Source organism: Silene latifolia, chromosome 5 (genome assembly GCF_048544455.1).
Source record: "Silene latifolia isolate original U9 population chromosome 5, ASM4854445v1, whole genome shotgun sequence".
In the NCBI taxonomy this organism is placed as follows: domain Eukaryota; kingdom Viridiplantae; phylum Streptophyta; class Magnoliopsida; order Caryophyllales; family Caryophyllaceae; genus Silene; species Silene latifolia.
Window position 1 is genome coordinate 30,634,751 of NC_133530.1, and position 18,524 is coordinate 30,653,274.

At 41.6% G+C, this 18,524-nt stretch overlaps 1 protein-coding gene across 1 annotated transcript in view; it reads right to left on the reverse strand.

Annotated features, from left to right (window-relative positions):
• LOC141655169 (uncharacterized) overlaps nucleotides 1-14,297 on the reverse strand; it is a 52,579-nt gene extending 38,282 nt beyond the window's left edge. The window contains exon 1 of the mRNA XM_074462261.1: nucleotides 14,030-14,297. Coding sequence (XP_074318362.1) covers nucleotides 14,030-14,297 — 268 coding nt within the window. The remainder of the gene's footprint in view (nucleotides 1-14,029) is intronic.
• Nucleotides 14,298-18,524: the final 4,227 nt, after the last annotated feature.

The following is an 18,524-nucleotide window of genomic DNA, read 5'->3' on the forward strand; positions in this document are numbered from 1 at the left end:
CCGCAACCAATCCATGCCGACAAACAAAGTATCCAGCGCACAAGCAAAGCCTATTACCATCATGAAAATATCTATTACTAGAAGCAAAACCCTAACTATAGAAACAAAGGCACGGATGATGAATATGACATACCTATTAAGGGGAAACTCAGCAAAAGACCGCTACCCGACTCAAGAGACGCTCTCCTAAGGCTCAAGAATCTTCAAAAGGCGTCCATGGAGGTTTTGAGGTGAAGGGAAGGGAAAGGGGCGACTGAAGGATAGGAGGAAAGTGGCGGAAGTGGTTTGCGGATTTAACAAAACGCGATATAAAACCCTCGCTGAAAACGCGGTACTCGATCGAGTACCCAACCTACTCGATCGAGTGGCCCCCTACTCGATCGAGTACCCTAGCTACTCGATCGAGTAGCCTCTACTCTATCGAGTACCACTCTCAACACGCAGCCCAAACAAGTTTTGGCACACTTTCCTAAGACTACTTCCACTCCCAAGGTCGGTCAACGACGGTCAAAGGGTCCCTAAAAGGGCGGGTATTACACTCCTAACAGATCTATCACCCATCTGTAGGGTAATGTTAGTCACTTTAAAATGACTCATCTTCAGTTTCTTGCAGACAGGAAGGGGCATGACACTGACACTGGCACCTAAATCGCAAAGGGCCTTATCAATAACCATGTTGCCTATAACACAAGTAATAGAAAAGCTGCCCGGGTCTTTCATTTTAGGCGGACTCTTATTCAAAAGTAAATTACTGGACTCTTCCATGAGTGAAATCGTCTCAAATTCACTCAAATTTCTCTTACGCGTCAAAATGTCTTTCATAAACTTGGCGTAAGTGGGTACCTGAGTAACAAGTTCGGAAAAAGGGACAGTTACCTGGAGGTTCTTCACAACGTCCACAAACATACTGTACTGTCGCTCGATCTTTGCGTCCTTCAGACGGCCTGGAAAGGGTAACCTGGTAGCAACGAGTGGACCCGCAACTTTTCCTTTACCTTTATCAACGTGTGACGTCTCCACAACAGGGGAAGATGACACGGTGGAGGTATTAGATAGTAAATTAGGATCCCCGCCACTCAAAGTACTCGATCGAGTACTTTTATCGATCGATCGACCATTTTCTTCTTCTGTTTCACTCGATCGACCATTTTTATCACTCGATCGAGTGATTTCCTCAGCAAAGTTACTCGACCGAGTAAGAAAGTCATTCGATCGACCAACATCAACTTGTGCACTACTCGATCGACCTGTAATTTCATTCGATCGAGTGGTAGGATGAATTAAATTGCTCGATCGAGTGGAAAAATCACTCGATCGAGTGTTTACAGCACACGCAGCAAGTATTTCTTCCAAAAACTCGTCTAAATCATCCTCCTGGTATCGTCGACTATTAAAACCATCTTCTCGGTACTTTTGGCTTTTCATAAGTAAAGCCAACTTGGAAATTCGTTGCACTAACTGAATTGCATGTCGGTAGAGGCTCGGCTTGTTCTTTCGCGAGTGTTAACTGCGATGTAGATACCCGTATCCGTCGATATTGGAATTTATAGAGAACCCGACAAACACCCGATGATGATAGGACACATGTATCCTTTAGTTGTCATTGTCATTATTTGGGTTCGTTTTACGATGTAGAATGAGCGTTGTCGACGGAGTATTTTATTAATTTAAATGATATTTAAATTAAAGCTTTTTTAAGGTGAATTCATTTTATTTTATTTTATTTTGAATTTATTTTCTCAAGTTTATTTTATTGAAAGTAAAATAAATAATTGATTTGAAAAATCATTTTATGAGTGTATTTGATTTGAAAAATCATTTATTTTAATGTGTTAATCGATTTGAAAAATCGATTTAAAAATAAAAAAAACTCGTTTTAAACACGCGTTTTGGAGCTCGATTATAGCTCGGTTTTTGAGCCCGTTTTCTTTACGAGTTGGCACGAATCTCGAGTACACTAACCAACCTAGGCTTCTACCCATCCAACCCCAGTTCGAACCCCCTTATCCACATCCCAAATCTCGTCCCAAGCCCCCCAACATAGCCCAACTCCTTCCCAACCCGTGTTCAACATAGCCCGTTTGTTTTGCTCAAAACTTGGTCCAAACCCGCAACCCATCATCACCAACCCGTACTCCACACTACCCACCATTTCCACGTCCAAACCCACCATGAAACCCCTCCACAAAACCCGTCTCCAACACTCCAAAACAGGCCCCAAACAACACGACACAAGCAGCCCCCTGTTTTCGTTTAGCTCAAACCCGAGTCCAAAACCCGCTCCAAACACCTGCAAAACCCGTGCCCATTAACCCTAAACCATACCCTAGTATCCTACCTATACTTCCTTAGCTTAACCACCAAGAAAACCCCTCACAAAGCCTCTCAAACCCTCACAAAAGCTGCTAGACAGCAGCTATGCGCAAATGAGCCCGTCTGCCTCTCCCCTCTAAAACCCTACCTTAACTCCTTATAAATACCCACCCTTCACCATACATTTATTCCTTTAAGTTCTCCATACATACTACCGTCACTTACAAGCTTTAAACCCCAGAAACAAACCCTAATTGCCTTTCAAAAACCCTCGACAAAACCGACTTGCAAACTGAGAATCAGTTTGTGTGTCCTCTTTGAAACCTTTCGTTCTCCCTTCAAACCTCCATCAAAATTCGAGTTTCTTGTTCCAAATTAACCATACAACATCCATCTACACATTAGACAAAGATTTACGAGCCAAATTGCCCTTGAGAGTACACGAATTCCCTCGAAAAACAGAGTGTTATACACTCTGTTTTCGCGGCCTTTCCTGTCTGTCCAGTTCTGTTTTTGCTCGTTTTTCGTGCCCAATAACTCAAAACGAGCAGGGATTGTTTTAAGATCTCTGTTCTCCTCTCTTTCTAGTTTTCAAAACATCTTTTAAATCGAATTTTCACCGTGAAACGAGAGAGAAATCGCTGTTTGAAAGTTGCTGTCCAGATTTGCAAAAAACGTGTTGTTTGCTTTGTTTCTTCGTCGACGACGGCCTCTCGAGATAAAATCTACGATCGATTACGACCCAAGACGGTGTCAACGATACATGTAGGTTGAGGGTGCATCAAATCCTCCTCTTTCTCCCTATTATTTCGTTTTTTATGTTTGTTTTTTTATAGTTCGTTTTTGTTTGTTTATCGTTTTTGTTTATCGTTTGTTCTTATTAACTATGAAACTAGTTTAGTCCGAGTATGAGTTAAAGTACCACCATGAACACCCGCGTTGACTTGAGATGGGAAAGAAACCGCTACATCAGTCGGTCGTACACCCCCGTCTCATTTACATATCCTCGTGTTCAAGGTAGGGCATTAATAAAACAAATTCTGACTTCGCTCTTCGCTTTTGACCCCTCTCTTCTCTCATGTGATTCGACCTACCCCTGGACCATTTACATGTTAGTATGACCTCTGATTGTTAACATATAACTCGTTTAGATGATATTAGATCAGTTTAATAACCTAATTAGACACTTTAGAGTACATCGACATAGCTTTTAAAACCAATTAACAATTACAGAACTTAATTGAATACATCTCTCTCTTTCACATAATTTCTCGCTAGTATAAGAGTGCGTGATTAGCACCTTCTTATTAACACTCGATGAGTTAATTTAATTAGCGAACTTGACCTAATTTGACCCCTTAGGCCGTGTAAAATACACCTTTGCGCGACATCCTTCCAATCGATCAACGTTGTTTCTAACTCGTTTTCTAACTTGTTTCCTATCCCGTTTCGCAATCATCTATCTAACCTAATGAATCTAACCTAAGGATTAGGGTATGCTAGATCGTGTAGGCTGTGTTTGGCCGTGTCCTTGTAGTCCCTTTTCTCGTTGTTTTCTCATCTTTATCTCGTTATTTCGTATCTTATAATTACTTTGTTTATCGAGTCGTGTTTGGTAGTTTGTTTGTAATTTTCAAGTTAGTTTTCTCTTATCGAGTCAAAACCTCTTTCAAAAACCTTAGTCTTGTTTGGTTAGATGGTTGTGCCCTAATGCATGTAAGAGCGTAGTAAATCGCATGTTGTTTAAAGCAACATGGCCCGATTTATGCTAATGCATGCTTTGGTGTGTGACCCAATGTCTAATTCGATAAGATTAAGTGAAAGCACGCATTACGAGGAGTGACCCAAGGCCTTGAGTCATGTGAGCCGTGGGCCACCCCTTTATGCACGTTTCCCTAGGCCGAATTGGCCGTATAATGCGTCTTGTACGGTTTTGTGTATAGCGTTGTATTTTAGATCGAGTTGTATCTTTAATTTCTTGTTGTGTCGGCATGAAATGCCTGGGTTGTAATAGGGTAGATCCCAACGGCTCCCCCATTCCCATCAAGCCTTGTTTGTTTGCTTTACATGTTGTTAGATCAATTAACCCACATGCTAAATTACAACTTTGACAAAGTTAGTTTAGTTGCATCTAAAACGACATAGAAATTGTTGTCACATGTTAGGGTTTTAAAACGATATTTGCATATCACATATCGTAGTAGCTATGACCTTGTTTGAAATCCGACACTTGACTTAGTAGAGGCCGTTATCGACGGGCGGGGTTAGGTGTCCTTATGGGCTTCCTAACACGTACCCTCACCCCTTACTCAAGATCTATGGTTTGTGGATCCGTCTAAATACCATTGGATTACGAGAGTCATTCTAATCGAGTGATATAGGGTACAAGTCTTTATCTTTAATCACTCGTAGTCGATTGGCTTTATGCTTTTCGATGAAAGGTGTAAAGTTGACTTGAACGGTTCCAAGTTCCCAAAAAACTTGGTGGCGACTCTAATTTATCTTAATTCGATTCGAAAGAACCTCGAGTCGATTATGCCTAGTGTGGATCCCGCGGAACGCAGTTCCCGAGGGCCTTGTCCACGATTTGGCGACTCATTGGGAAAAGAGGACTAGTTACACTTTGTTTCTAGGGTCTTTTCCTCCGAGGTGAAACTTGAAAAGAAAGTATTGGAAAGTAAAACATTACTCATAGTGCTACGATTCATGCATAAACCCTTAAGGACTTTCCCGGGCCGTCCCAGCGTTTCTTTGTGATGCGTGGGGGGCGACGTCCCACTATGCCAGGAACTTGCACATTGCTTGCTTCCGCTCCGCCTCGCGTGGTTCTTGATGGTGGGGATGCTCTTCTAGGTACTCTACCTAAAGGCCCTTGCTCTATAAGACCGCAAAAGGATGGAGGGAATAAACCTTCTTGTAGAAGACTTGCCGAGACTTAGAGATGTCTAGGAGCATCCATCCTTATAACATGAGAATGACAATGTGCAAGGTGTTTTTTCCCGAGTCTTTTCAAAATTTCCATGTCAATTTCAAAACCGAACTTTTGAACAACTTACTTTCAAATAACGTGATTTTCAAAACGCGGAATGCTGCCCAAATAGGACTAGAATTTTCGGCCAAAATAAGCTTTTATAGCCGGCATGCTGCCCATTTCAAATCTCATTTTCAAATCGATCCTTCGTTTTTTTTTTTCAAATTCAAATCCAAAATATTTCTCGAACCTTAACCAAGCATGAAATGCGTCGAGTCGTGTCCGGGTCCTGGCCGTGTTGGGCTAGGCGTGCTTTGCCCCGAGAGTCTAGAACACGACCTTGTTGGGTCACCCAAGCTCACCTCTTGGGCTTCGAGTCATGTTAGTCGACCAATTGGTCTAGGATAGTCCACAGAAACATCCAAGCTAGGCCCTTTAGGGCGTTTCACTCGAACCTAAGGACTATGTTAGTCCAATCACGGGTTTAGTCACACCAAGTCCAGTTTAGAATCGAGCTATGACAGCTTGAGTCATGTCGTCTTGTCGAGTCTGAAATGAATCAAGGTCTAAATCCAACCGTGAGTCGAACCTTTGGTTAGTCAGTCTCAAGTCGAGTCTTTGCTTGAGTCAAGTTGGTGTCGTGTCCTTAAGTGTGCAGGGGCTCTTACTTTAAATATTGACTCGGTTCGGGATTTTCTTGTAGAAAGGCCGCCAAAAACCCAACGTCAAGCAATGGAAGATGCTGTTAACAAACTCACCGAGGCCGTGAACCTCATGATGACCAGAATGGATGAGATCGAATCCAAGATGGGTGAAGATTCCTCTTCATCCACCCCACCTCTGACTGATCTGGAGAAACGGTTAAAATTCATTGAAGACCGTCTGAAACTCTCCCAGGGGAAGAATATCCACTACAAAAATGGTAGGGCCTATGCCCCAATTCAGGATAAGTTGCCCACAAACATGGTACTCACTGATATCCCAAAGTTTAAGGGCACAGAAGATCCAGTTCACCATGTTAAGGCCTATAAGGGGTACTTAGCACTGAAGGGAGTACCTGCTGACATGCTCTCTGAAATTTTCGCTCAATCTCTGGATGAACACCCGAAGGCGTGATTCTATAATCTGGACCTTAAGAACTTCCCTACTTTCGAAGATATCACGGTGGAGTTTTGTAAGCACTATGCTGACAATGTCGAGATTCGGACCAATATAAGAACGCTAGAGGTTATGACGCAGAAAGAAAAAGAAGGCTTTACTTAATTCCTTTCAAGATGGCGCGCTGAAAGCGTGAAATTAGCCAAGAAGCCTGATGAAGTTGAAATGGTAGATAAGTTCGTAAAGAATCTACGACCTATTTACCGCAATGCTCTGAAATACCAGAATTTTGGCTCTTTCAAAGAATTGATAAGAATCGGGATAAAGGTAGAAGATGATGTCATAAGGGCAGAGGCTGAAAAGCCGAAAGGGTACCAAGGGGCCTCATCGTCTAAGGGCAAGGCCCCAGCAACGGCCCATATTGATGAAGCCATCAATCTCTTAGAAGGGCAATTGAAGAAGTCGCAGCGCCAAACACCTAGGGCATTCACCGATATCGGATGCACTCCAAAGGCTCATAGCCCAAGGAAAGCTGAAGCCTATTGGTCCAACTCCGGACCCTCCCGCTGATCAACAAGGTAAATGGTATAAACCAAATGCCTACTGTGCCTTTCATCAAGGGAAAGGCCATGATACTGAAAGGTGCTATCGACTGAAGCACGAAATCCAAGACATGATCGAGAATGGAACACTCCCGATCCCAACTGTTAAACCCAATAACATCACCAATCCGTTTGGCGATCACACTAACTTTGTTTCTGTCGAAGACAATGTCGATTATTCCCATCTTATCCGCCCATGTCATTTGAAAGGGGTGTTTATCGGGAAAATATTTGTGGATTGCTGTGAATTCTTGCCAAACCCAAAGAATGAAATTCAAGTCGGGAGTCTTGCTCTAGAATGTACTCCTCTCGTTAACGAAGTTAATAAAAGACAATTTGATTCACCAACCTTCATCATTGGCGTAGATCCTCAGAGGACTACCTCAGGATGGAGGCAGACCATCAAAGGGATCAAGGACAAAAGCCGAGCATCTAAGTTGACAGCTGAACAAGGGAAAGCTCATGACCAGATTTGAAATTATGAGTCGGGATCTGTTTTCTTATCTTAGTCGAGTCGAGTCCAGGACTTTCTTTTCTTGAAGTTGAGTCGTTTGCTCCACGATGACCTAGGGTGTGTCCTAGGAATCGTTCCTTCGAGTCTGTTAAGCATGTGTCATTCCAATAAAAGTTGCAGTTCGTTTCCAAATATGTCTTGTTTCCAATCCTCAATCATTCCAAAATATGATAAAATGCACAGCACACTCAAAGGCATCCCTGGGGTGGAAGTATGTCCCGTTTCAAAATGTAAGGATACTTTAGGATCCCGTGTTTGATTCCTTTACCTATTCCATGTCTGGTGGTAGAAAACCTCCATCTGAACCAATGTTTATGACAAGCTTTTAGATGATTCTAGGACGAACCCGGACTAGCTTCTTGTTTCCCATATCGATGACGGAAGGTAAGCCCATTCCCCAACAAAATCATCCCATCTCGAAGAGAGAAGATATCAACCCGTTCTAACAAGATATTGTTAGTTCTTACCCAAATTAGTTGGCGAAGCCCAGTTTTCAAGGTGTATCCATTTATGACTAAGAGAATGAATAGAAGATCATTTTCAAAGAGAGAAAAAAGATGAAAAAGAATGAAAATGAGAAAAACAGAAAAATTGGAAAAATGAAAAAAAATGAAAAAAAAGAAAAAAAAGAAAAATGAAAAAAAGATGAAAGAAAAAGAAAAAAGGAAAAAAGATGTTGAAGTTATTGCGGAATGCTTTTTGGTTGAATGTCGAAGTTACGGAAGCCAGAATTCAAGTCAAGTACCCATAGTTGAGGTTCAATGGGCGAAGCCCAAAAGCGTAAGTAGTGACCTCTTTACCCTCTAAGTCCTTCCTGAGACAGTTACAAGGGGATAGTCGGGAATTTTGAGAATTATTCCGCTTGTGTTGTTACACCCAGCCTTTAGGGTCCAGACATGGAAATTTGAACCCACATTATTTTTCAACCCATTTGCACTCGTGGTTCATCAAACCCGAGACACCCATTCCAACCACGTTATAAGCCATAGCCCTTGGCCTTAGCACCACAAAACAAACCTTCGAGAATGACGGTTTACCTTGCAAACCTATTTTTACCAAGCTCCACATCCCAAAGAACCCCAGCCTTTTGTACCAACCCTAGACACGGGATTTAACAGTACCTTACAGGCTAGAATGGGATGCGACATGATACTTTAGGTGAAACCTTTGAGTGTGTACACACAATCAAAATGCCATGTTTATGCACCTTGATCGAACTACGTCGGATTTGATTTCGCTCCACGCGAATACGTAGGCAGTCCTTCAGAATAAGGGATTCAATCCACCCATCATCCAAGTTGTCATCTTGTCGGTTTGTTACGGGTCTTAACCAAGTCCAAATGAAGCCACCTTTGTTTGAGTTGGTCTTAGTACTCGATATAAGCTAGGATAAGGATATAGGTTCAGATGAATAGTATCAAGTCTTAGAATGAGCTTTATCGAACGGTTTAGGCAAAGATGCTGAGTCAGATAGATGTGGGTTTGTGTTAGGAACAGAAAATATGAAAAACCCGCTGAAAAGAAAGAAGGCGTGGAAGAAAAATAGTAAAAGCCCGCTGAAAATAAAGAAGGCGGTGGCAAGAAATGATGAAAACCCGCTGAAAAGAAAGGAGGCGAGGAGAAGAGTGGCAGAATGTTCCCAACAAGAATGATGTGTGATGTCAAACTATTCTCATAAAATCAGTCCGTGTTTAGTGTCTAGGCGAAGCTAACATTGTCGCTCCGTGAGTTTAATCCACCTTGTCAATGCCAAATGATCTTGATTTCCATGTGCCCTCGGGAGCACGCCTATGCCATACGATATCTCCGTCCTAAGTTCGACGACCTTGTGATTCCCATTTGCCATCTTTTGGCGCCAGAATGGCCAATTTACATTTCTACCTCCAACAAGTCAATAATCGAATTAAAACCCGTGCATACATACGGTTTCATTTTCCTTTTTGTTTTACGGTAGCGGGCTACGCCCACGTTATTTACGGGTCATACAGAGTGTCTGAGTCGTGTTTCATTCTCACCCGTAAAGGTTCGATTTCAAAATGCCAAAGATTTCAGAATTCCGAAATTTTAAAAACTTTTTGCGAATTATGGGATAGATGATCCAAGTAATGGTACATTTCAAGTCAAGGTTCAAATCTCAAAGTTCAAAATCAAATTTTGGGTCGACGACCCAACATCCAAGTGATTCATTTCAAATTCAAAATTTGGGTCGATAGCCCAATTATTCAAAATTTTCAACATGTTCAAATTTCGGGTCGATGACCCAGTCTTTCAAACTCAAATTTCGGGTCGATGACCCAACATACCAAGTGATGTCAAATTTAAACTTCGGGTCGATGGCCCAATTATTCAAAATTTTCAAATTCAATTTTCGGATCGATGACCCAGTATTTCAAATGATCCAATTTTAAGATCGATGATCCAAATGTGCTTATGTGATGATTATTGCTAGTACGTTTTTCTATGTTTCAAATATAGTAGGATATGCTTCAACTGGGGGCTCTAAAGTCTTCGACTTTAGAGCCATCACAAACTGGGGGCTCTGAAGCCGTTGGTTTCAGAGACCATTATCAAGATGTAAAGGATGACATCCACCAAGAATTTAATTCAATACAAGAGTATGAAATGGAAGAATTCCATAGCTGAAAGCAAATGATGAAAGTGGCGGCAACCTCCTCGGAAAGTCCCGTCCCATTTTGACACCTCCCAGCAGATGATAAGCTTTGGGCAAGTGTCAGCAGATGATGAATTTTGGACAAACGCCAGCAGATGATAAACTTTGGGCATGTGTCAGCAGTTGCCGAACTACGACGCGGGTTTGATTCTGTCAGAAACGGATACGTAGGCGCCTAAGGATAAGGCTCAATCCACCATATATGCAATTTTACGGGTCGACGACCAACGACGATAATTTGACACAACAGAAGCAAGAGTCAATCTCCAGCGAAGTTTCAGGTATGATCTCTTCTTATGGCTGGCGAGCTTATATACGCAAGTCTAATGGACTATAAACGACCCGTAATCCTCGGTCGAGAGGGACTGGGGTATACTTTGACTTTCGCCTTGTCCAAGCCTCAGTCAAAGTGGGGGCTCTGTAGATACCCGTATCCGTCGATATTGGAATTTATAGAGAACCCGACAAACACCCGATGATGATAGGACACATGTATCCTTTAGTTGTCATTGTCATTATTTGGGTTCGTTTTACGATGTAGAATGAGCGTTGTCGACGGAGTATTTTATTAATTTAAATGATATTTAAATTAAAGCTTTTTTAAGGTGAATTCATTTTATTTTATTTTATTTTGAATTTATTTTCTCAAGTTTATTTTATTGAAAGTAAAATAAATAATTGATTTGAAAAATCATTTTATGAGTGTATTTGATTTGAAAAATCATTTATTTTAATGTGTTAATCGATTTGAAAAATCGATTTAAAAATAAAAAAAAAACTCGTTTTAAACACGCGTTTTGGAGCTCGATTATAGCTCGGTTTTTGAGCCCGTTTTCTTTACGAGTTGGCACGAATCTCGAGTACACTAACCAACCTAGGCTTCTACCCATCCAACCCCAGTTCGAACCCCCTTATCCACATCCCAAATCTCGTCCCAAGCCCCCCAACATAGCCCAACTCCTTCCCAACCCGTGTTCAACATAGCCCGTTTGTTTTGCTCCAAACTTGGTCCAAACCCGCAACCCATCACCACCAACCCATACTCCACACTACCCACCATTCCCACGTCCATTCCCACGTCCAAACCCACCATGAAACCCCTCCACAAAACCCGTCTCCAACACTCCAAAACAGGCCCCAAACAACACGACACAAGCAGCCCCCTGTTTTCGTTCAGCTCAAACCCGAGTCCAAAACCCGCTCCAAACACCTGCAAAACCCGTGCCCATTAACCCTAAACCATACCCTAGTATCATACCTATACTTCCTTAGCTTAACCACCAAGAAAACCCCTCACAAAGCCTCTCAAACCCTCACAAAAGCTGCTGGACAGCAGCTATGCGCAAATGAGCCCGTCTGCCTCTCCCCTCTAAAACCCTACCTTAACTCCTTATAAATACCCACCCTTCACCATACATTCATTCCTCTAAGTTCTCCATACATACTACCGTCACTTACAAGCTTTAAACCCCAGAAACAAACCCTAATTGCCTTTCAAAAACCCTCGACAAAACCGACTTGCAAACTGAGAATCAGTTTGTGTGTCCTCTTTGAAACCTTTCGTTCTCCCTTCAAACCTCCATCAAAATTCGAGTTTCTTGTTCCAAATGAACCATACAACATCCATCTACACATTAGACAAAGATTTACGAGCCAAATTGCCCTTGAGAGTACACGAATTCCCTCGAAAAACAGAGTGTTATACACTCTGTTTTCGCGGCCTTTCCTGTCTGTCCAGTTCTGTTTGTGCTCATTTTTCGTGCCCAATAACTCCAAACGAGCAGGGATTATTTTAAGATCTCTGTTCTCCTCTCTTTCTAGTTTTCAAAACATCTTTTAAATCGAATTTTCACCGTGAAACGAGAGAGAAATCGCTGTTTGAAAGTTGCTGTCCAGATTTGCAAAAAACGTGTTGTTTGCTTTGTTTCTTCGTCGACGACGGCCTCTCGAGATAAAATCTACAATCGATTACGACCCAAGACGGTGTCAACGATACATGTAGGTTGAGGGTGCATCAAATCTTCCTCTTTCTCCCTTTTATTTCGTTTTTTATGTTTGTTTTTTTATAGTTCGTTTTTGTTTGTTTATCGTTTTTGTTTATCGTTTGTTCTTATTAACTATGAAACTAGTTTAGTCCGAGTATGAGTTAAAGTACCACCATGAACACCCGCGTTGACTTGAGATGGGAAAGAAACCGCTACATCAGTCGGTCGTACACCCCCGTCTCATTTACATATCCTCGTGTTCAAGGTAGGGCATTAATAAAACAAATTCTGACTTCGCTCTTCGCTTTTGACCCCTCTCTTCTCTCGTGTGATTAGACCTACCCCTGGACCATTTACATGTTAGTATGACCTCTGATTGTTAACATATAACTCGTTTAGATGATATTAGATCAGTTTAATAACCTAATTAGACACTTTAGGGTACATCGACATAGCTTTTAAAACCAATTAACAATTCTGTAACTTAATTGATTACATCTCTCTCTTTCACATAATTTCTCGCTAGTATAAGAGTGCGTTATTAGCACCTTCTTATTAACACTCGATGAGTTAATTTAATTAGCGAACTTGACCTAATTTGACCCCTTAGGCCGTGTAAAATACACCTTTGCGCGACATCCTTCCAATCAATCAACGTTGTTTCTAACTCGTTTTCTAACTTGTTTCCTATCCCGTTTCGCAATCATCTATCGAACCTAATGAATCTAACCTAAGGATTAGGGTATGCTAGATCGTGTAGACTGTGTTTGGCCGTGTCCTTGTAGTCCATTTTCTCGTTGTTTTCTCATCTTTATCTCGTTATTTCGTATCTTATAATTACTTTGTTTATCGAGTCGTGTTTGGTAGTTTGTTTGTAATTTTCAAGTTAGTTTTCCCTTATCGAGTCAAAACCTCTTTCAAAAACCTTAGTCTTGTTTGGTTAGATGGTTGTGCCCTAATGCATGTAAGAGCGTAGTAAATCGCATGTTGTTTAAAGCAACATGGCCCGATTTATGCTAATGCATGCTTTGGTGTGTGACCCAATGTCTAATTCGATAAGATTAAGTGAAAGCACGCATTACGAGGAGTGACCCAAGGTCGTGAGTCATGTGAGCCGTGGGCCACCCCTTTGTGCACGTTTCCCTAGGCCGAATTGGCCGTATAATGCGTCTTGTACGGTTTTGTGTATAGCGTTGTATTTTAGATCGAGTTGTATCTTTAATTTCTTGTTGTGTCGGCATGAAATGCCTGGGTTGTAATAGGGTAGATCCCAACGGCTCCCCCATTCCCATCAAGCCTTGTTTGTTTGCTTTACATGTTGTTAGATCAATCAACCCACATGCTAAATTACAACTTTGACAAAGTTAGTTTAGTTGCATCTAAAACGACATAGAAATTGTTGTCACATGTTAGGGTTTTAAAACGATGTTTGCATATCACATATCGTAGTAGCTATGACCTTGTTTGAAATCCGACACTTGACTTAGTAGAGGCCGTTATCGACGGGCGGGGTTAGGTGTCCTTATGGGCTTCCTAACACGTACCCTCACCCCTTACTCAAGATCTATGGTTTGTGGATCCGTCTAAATACCATTGGATTACGAGAGTTATTCTAATCGAGTGATATAGGGTACAAGTCTTTATCTTTAATCACTCGTAGTCGATTGGCTTTATGCTTTTCGCTGAAAGGTGTAAAGTTGACTTGAACGGTTCCAAGTTCCCAAAAAACTTGGTGGCGACTCTAATTTGTCTTAATTCGATTCGAAAGAACCTCGATTCGATTATGCCTAGTGTGGATCCCGCGGACGCAGTTCCCGAGGGCCTTGTCCACATGCGCGACTTGTTCCCATAACTTTGCTATGTCCGCGTCCTTACTATCGCGCATGCTCATCACAAGGGACTTTAATTCAGCAACTTCTTCATTTGCAGAAGGAGAGACCGGCTGCGGCATTGGCGTAGAAGGGATAGAGATATTCTTTATTTCCTCATACAGCTGAGAAAAAGGGACTCCTTGCTTGAATTTCTTATAAGCAAGGGCACGCTCTACACTTGCCATACATTCAATAGGATCATGCCCTTCCTCTCCACATCTACCACATGGCTCTATATGCTCATTGATCGAACAACCTCGTAATTTAGACATTCTGGCAAAAAGACTCACAAAGCAATGATCAACCTGCAAAATTAATCAGAACCTTGCAAAAGAAATGAGATCAGCCTCAAGGAACAAATTCCTTGAGACGAGAGACAAACTTAATTAAAGCACAAAATTGCGCTACCTCCCCGGCAACGGCGCCAAAATTTGACACGTCTGTCGCGTACCTGTCAAAAATAACCAACTGGCTCTAACTAATATAGCTAGGGAAGTCGGGTCGAATCCACAGAGAGGTAGGAATTTGTCAACTAAATCTAAGTCCGTCAAGGTAACCAAATTGGGGGTTTATAAATGTGATTTTCTAAACTAAAGAGAATAAGGAGAAGAGAATAAAAGGGAGGAAATAAACAGATAGAGAAGAAATAGCTAAGACAAACGGTTCACCATAATCATCCGGTCAAGTAATCTAGGTCTCAGGTCAATGCAAATACGGTCTAAGGGGTAGCGAACGTCACCTTTCGGTCCTTGATTCACCCTAAAGTGTAAACAACTTAACTTTCGCCCTCACTGCAATACCCTATTGTTCGCTACTAGTCTCGCCTTTTCCAACCTTTCGGTCCAGGTCAAGGATCACTAGGAATTAAAGGTCTAATTGCGTCGACTCAATTAGAAAGATACATTTAAATGTAGCATTTAACCAACAAAGACTATACTAGCATTAACCAAATAAATCGATTACTATTCCCTCATGATTATGGATCCCCTATAGTCTTAGCATAAGAAAATTAGCTACTCATAACCATCGAATTAACAATAGTAATAATTAGATAATTAAAACTAGACATAATGATGAAACTAGTACGGATTCAATTAAAGCAATTATAATAATAACTGGAAGAGGGGAAGAATTAAAACAATAAATAAGATTAAGAATAAGAGTAGAATGATAATACCAATCGCAAAATCCAAATCCGAGTAGTAAAGTGTAAAGGAAGAGTAAATCCAAAGAACAGTCACAAGAACTAGAGTAAAACGAACGTGAGAGAGGAAGAGCGGAGTAACGTAGTTCACTCCTTCAGTCTTATACTAAAAATTCATCCTAAAACCTAATCTATGGACTAATTACAAAAGCCCATAATATGAATAGGCGGAAAAGGCTGTAGAAGGGTAAACCACTCGATCGAGTGGAAATATACCACTCGATCGAGTAACTATGCGTCCAACCAGTCGATCGAGTAGAAATAAACTACTCGATCGAGCTCTTCTTGCAAAAACTCCTCGATTGACTCCTTAAACGGGTCGATCGACCAGTCTTGAGTATATAAAGCATTCGATCGAGTGGTTAACTACTCGATCGAGCTATATAGGCACGCTAGGCTTTGAAACGCCTTCCGAAATCAGCTCACGCGTCTTCCAAGTGTTAGATTTCCAAACTCCAGCTCCTCATTCTCCATAAACGCATGCAAATGGGACGGATTAAAGCTCGGTTTAGCTCCTCTTCGGTCAATTCCTGCAAATTACAATAAACGGACCAAAGTAGAATATTCGGGGGTATTTGTAGCTAGATGCTACATAAAAAGTACAGAAATGCGTGTAAAAATGAGGTGAAAACCTTATATAAAAGACACGCATCAGGCAGTCTGAGGAACGGTATCAAGCTTCGGGATCATCTGCTTCAATACAACCTGCCTCATCAGCCTCTCTGGGAAGATGCATATCATGAATTCCAAGCCAAGAATGGGCACCGATCGGGTGGGATCCAAGGACGATACTCCAGTGACAGATTTGAGATGCCACCATGGTATGATCCATCTAATCAGGGGACCATCCTTACTCTTCAGCTTGTTCTCCCAGTAGTTGCAGACTCGAGTAAAGTCCACCATATAAAACCTTGTCCTCATTGCAATTGAGCGAGCATGATAAGCAGGAACATTAACTGGGGGCTCGATCAATCGCAAGCGCTCCATAAGCCAGACCTACCAAAAGGAGATATTAGAATCGAAAAAAAAAACGAGAAAAAACGGAAAAATAAAATAAAAAAAGAAACAAGAGAAAAACAAAAAAAAAAGAACAAAAAAACGAACGAAAAAGAAGAAAAAAAAACGAAAAAAAAATGTGTTCTTTTACCTGCAAGATGATGGGACTTCCCAAATAAGGAAGGTCGCGGTTGGTTTTCCTGTTATCTAACCCCAACAGGATCTCTCCTAAACATAGGCAAGCTGGGCTCCTGCGCAGCTCCATTTGCTCAACTAGGCTCAAATAGCGAGGATCACCTCTCATATCCTCATCAACATGCCCTTGAAGGACATAAACATGCAATAGGCAAAACCCGAATGCCCTATGCCTCGCAACATAGGAAATAGTAGGGTCTGCTCTATTTATGAATCGGTCGATGAAATCCAGCATTCGAACTCCTTTTGAGGTCAAAAGACGGTCAACCTCGGCTCTTGTCAACCCATGCAAATCTCTGAATTTGTTCTTATACCCTTGTGAAGTGGAGGGTATAGCAGGTAAATGTTCGGGGTCCCAACCACCAATTGCAGCAATTTCTTCAGGAAATGGGCAGATATCGCCTCCGGGAAAGGCAAACACGTGATAATTCGGGTCACAATACTGAAGACAAGCATCCAAGAATGGTTTGACTACCTTGATCAGCTTCAAGCTCAAAATTGATCCAAAATTATAGGCACACATATCGTGTTTCTCCACATTATAGAACTCGTTTGTCCATTCTTTGAGACGGATTTCTAAAGTATTCATGATGTATAATTAGAGAGCTTATATGTAATAAGACGGAAGAATTATGTAAATAAAACCTTCATCGACGTCTATATTTATACTAAAGGCTGTTTCCTAACATTTGTCAAGACAGACACACTGAGGAACAGGCGCAGCACCTGCTGCGCCTCTTCCTCAGCTGTATTTTCAGTGATTTTCCGCGTTGGATCTTTCCTAATTCCTCAAAGAATAATTTCCTATTCATACGCGTTATTATTTTGGTAAATCCGTCAAATTACCATGTTTTGGGTTTCCTAAATTTCACGGGCACGCATTTCGAGGCGACATCAGCATTTTCGTCATTTTAGCACTCTTATCAATTTCTTTTTAATTTTCTTTTTTAGGGAATTATTTCACCAATTTAATTATTCATTTTCAAACTTAACCATTTCTTTTAGTTTTTTCTTTTTTTGGGGAATCTTTCACTCCCGTTTCATTTCAAACTTATATGTTTCTATTTTCATTTTTTTAGGGGATAACCCTCCCTACCGTCCGGTCATTTTCGGTAAATTTTTTGCATTTTCTCGAGTCTTTCTCTTGTACTAATTTAGGCCATGTGTACAAATATGTGTTTTTTTTTGCAATTTCTGTGTAAATATCGGCAGCATGACGGCATAAGCCGTCATCTACAAAACCTATTCAAAGTTAACCTGCAGGTACAAACAAAGCAACCCAGTAGCAAAGGCACTCAGGCCATCATATATACAACCAAAAGAAATATGTACACCAAACTGGGGGCTCGAGCCCGAAACAAAGTGTATAAAGTCCAAAATGAAGGTCCTAAAAATGTACAAAAGTGTATGAAGTACATCCAACAACAAAAACAGCAAAAAGCAACAAACTACTACTGGTCGCCGCCCAACTCGGTAACTCTCGCCTCGAGAGCAGCGATCTCGACGTCGCGGACCTCTAGCTCCCTCAACAGGCGAGCTGTCTCCTTTCGGGACTAGGCTAGCTCTCGCTCCAAGTCACGCTCCCTCTGCAAATGACAATAATTGGCTCATGTTAATCATTTCAAGCAATAAAGAAAGTTAGAAAATTCAAAAATGAAGTAAACGGAAGGTTCATACCTGACGTCCTCGACCTCCAGCAAGAGCCTCAATGGCAATAGCCCGTAGCCGGTTGGCTACCCTCCACAAAGCCACGAACCGGGATGGCGCAACCTGCATTTCAATAAACAAGGATTCTCAATGATTGGATAAATTTAAACAAATGTATTCTTATACAAAAATTATATACAAGTTGGGGAACTTACCCTTCGAATCAGATGCTGCCACTCAGCCAGGCCAGCATCTGTCACCACCAAAACTGGCCAGTACGCCAACCTCCGGTAGAGGAACGCCGAGTAGTCCTCGCCAGGAAGAAGGAGGGCGTCACCACCGACGTCTGCCAAGTCTGCCTCCCTCTCAGCATCAGAAGGCTCCCTGAACATCGTCCGAGAAGGATCGATGGGGACCGTCAAGACATCTCGAGAGCACTGACGAGTCAAACGCTCGC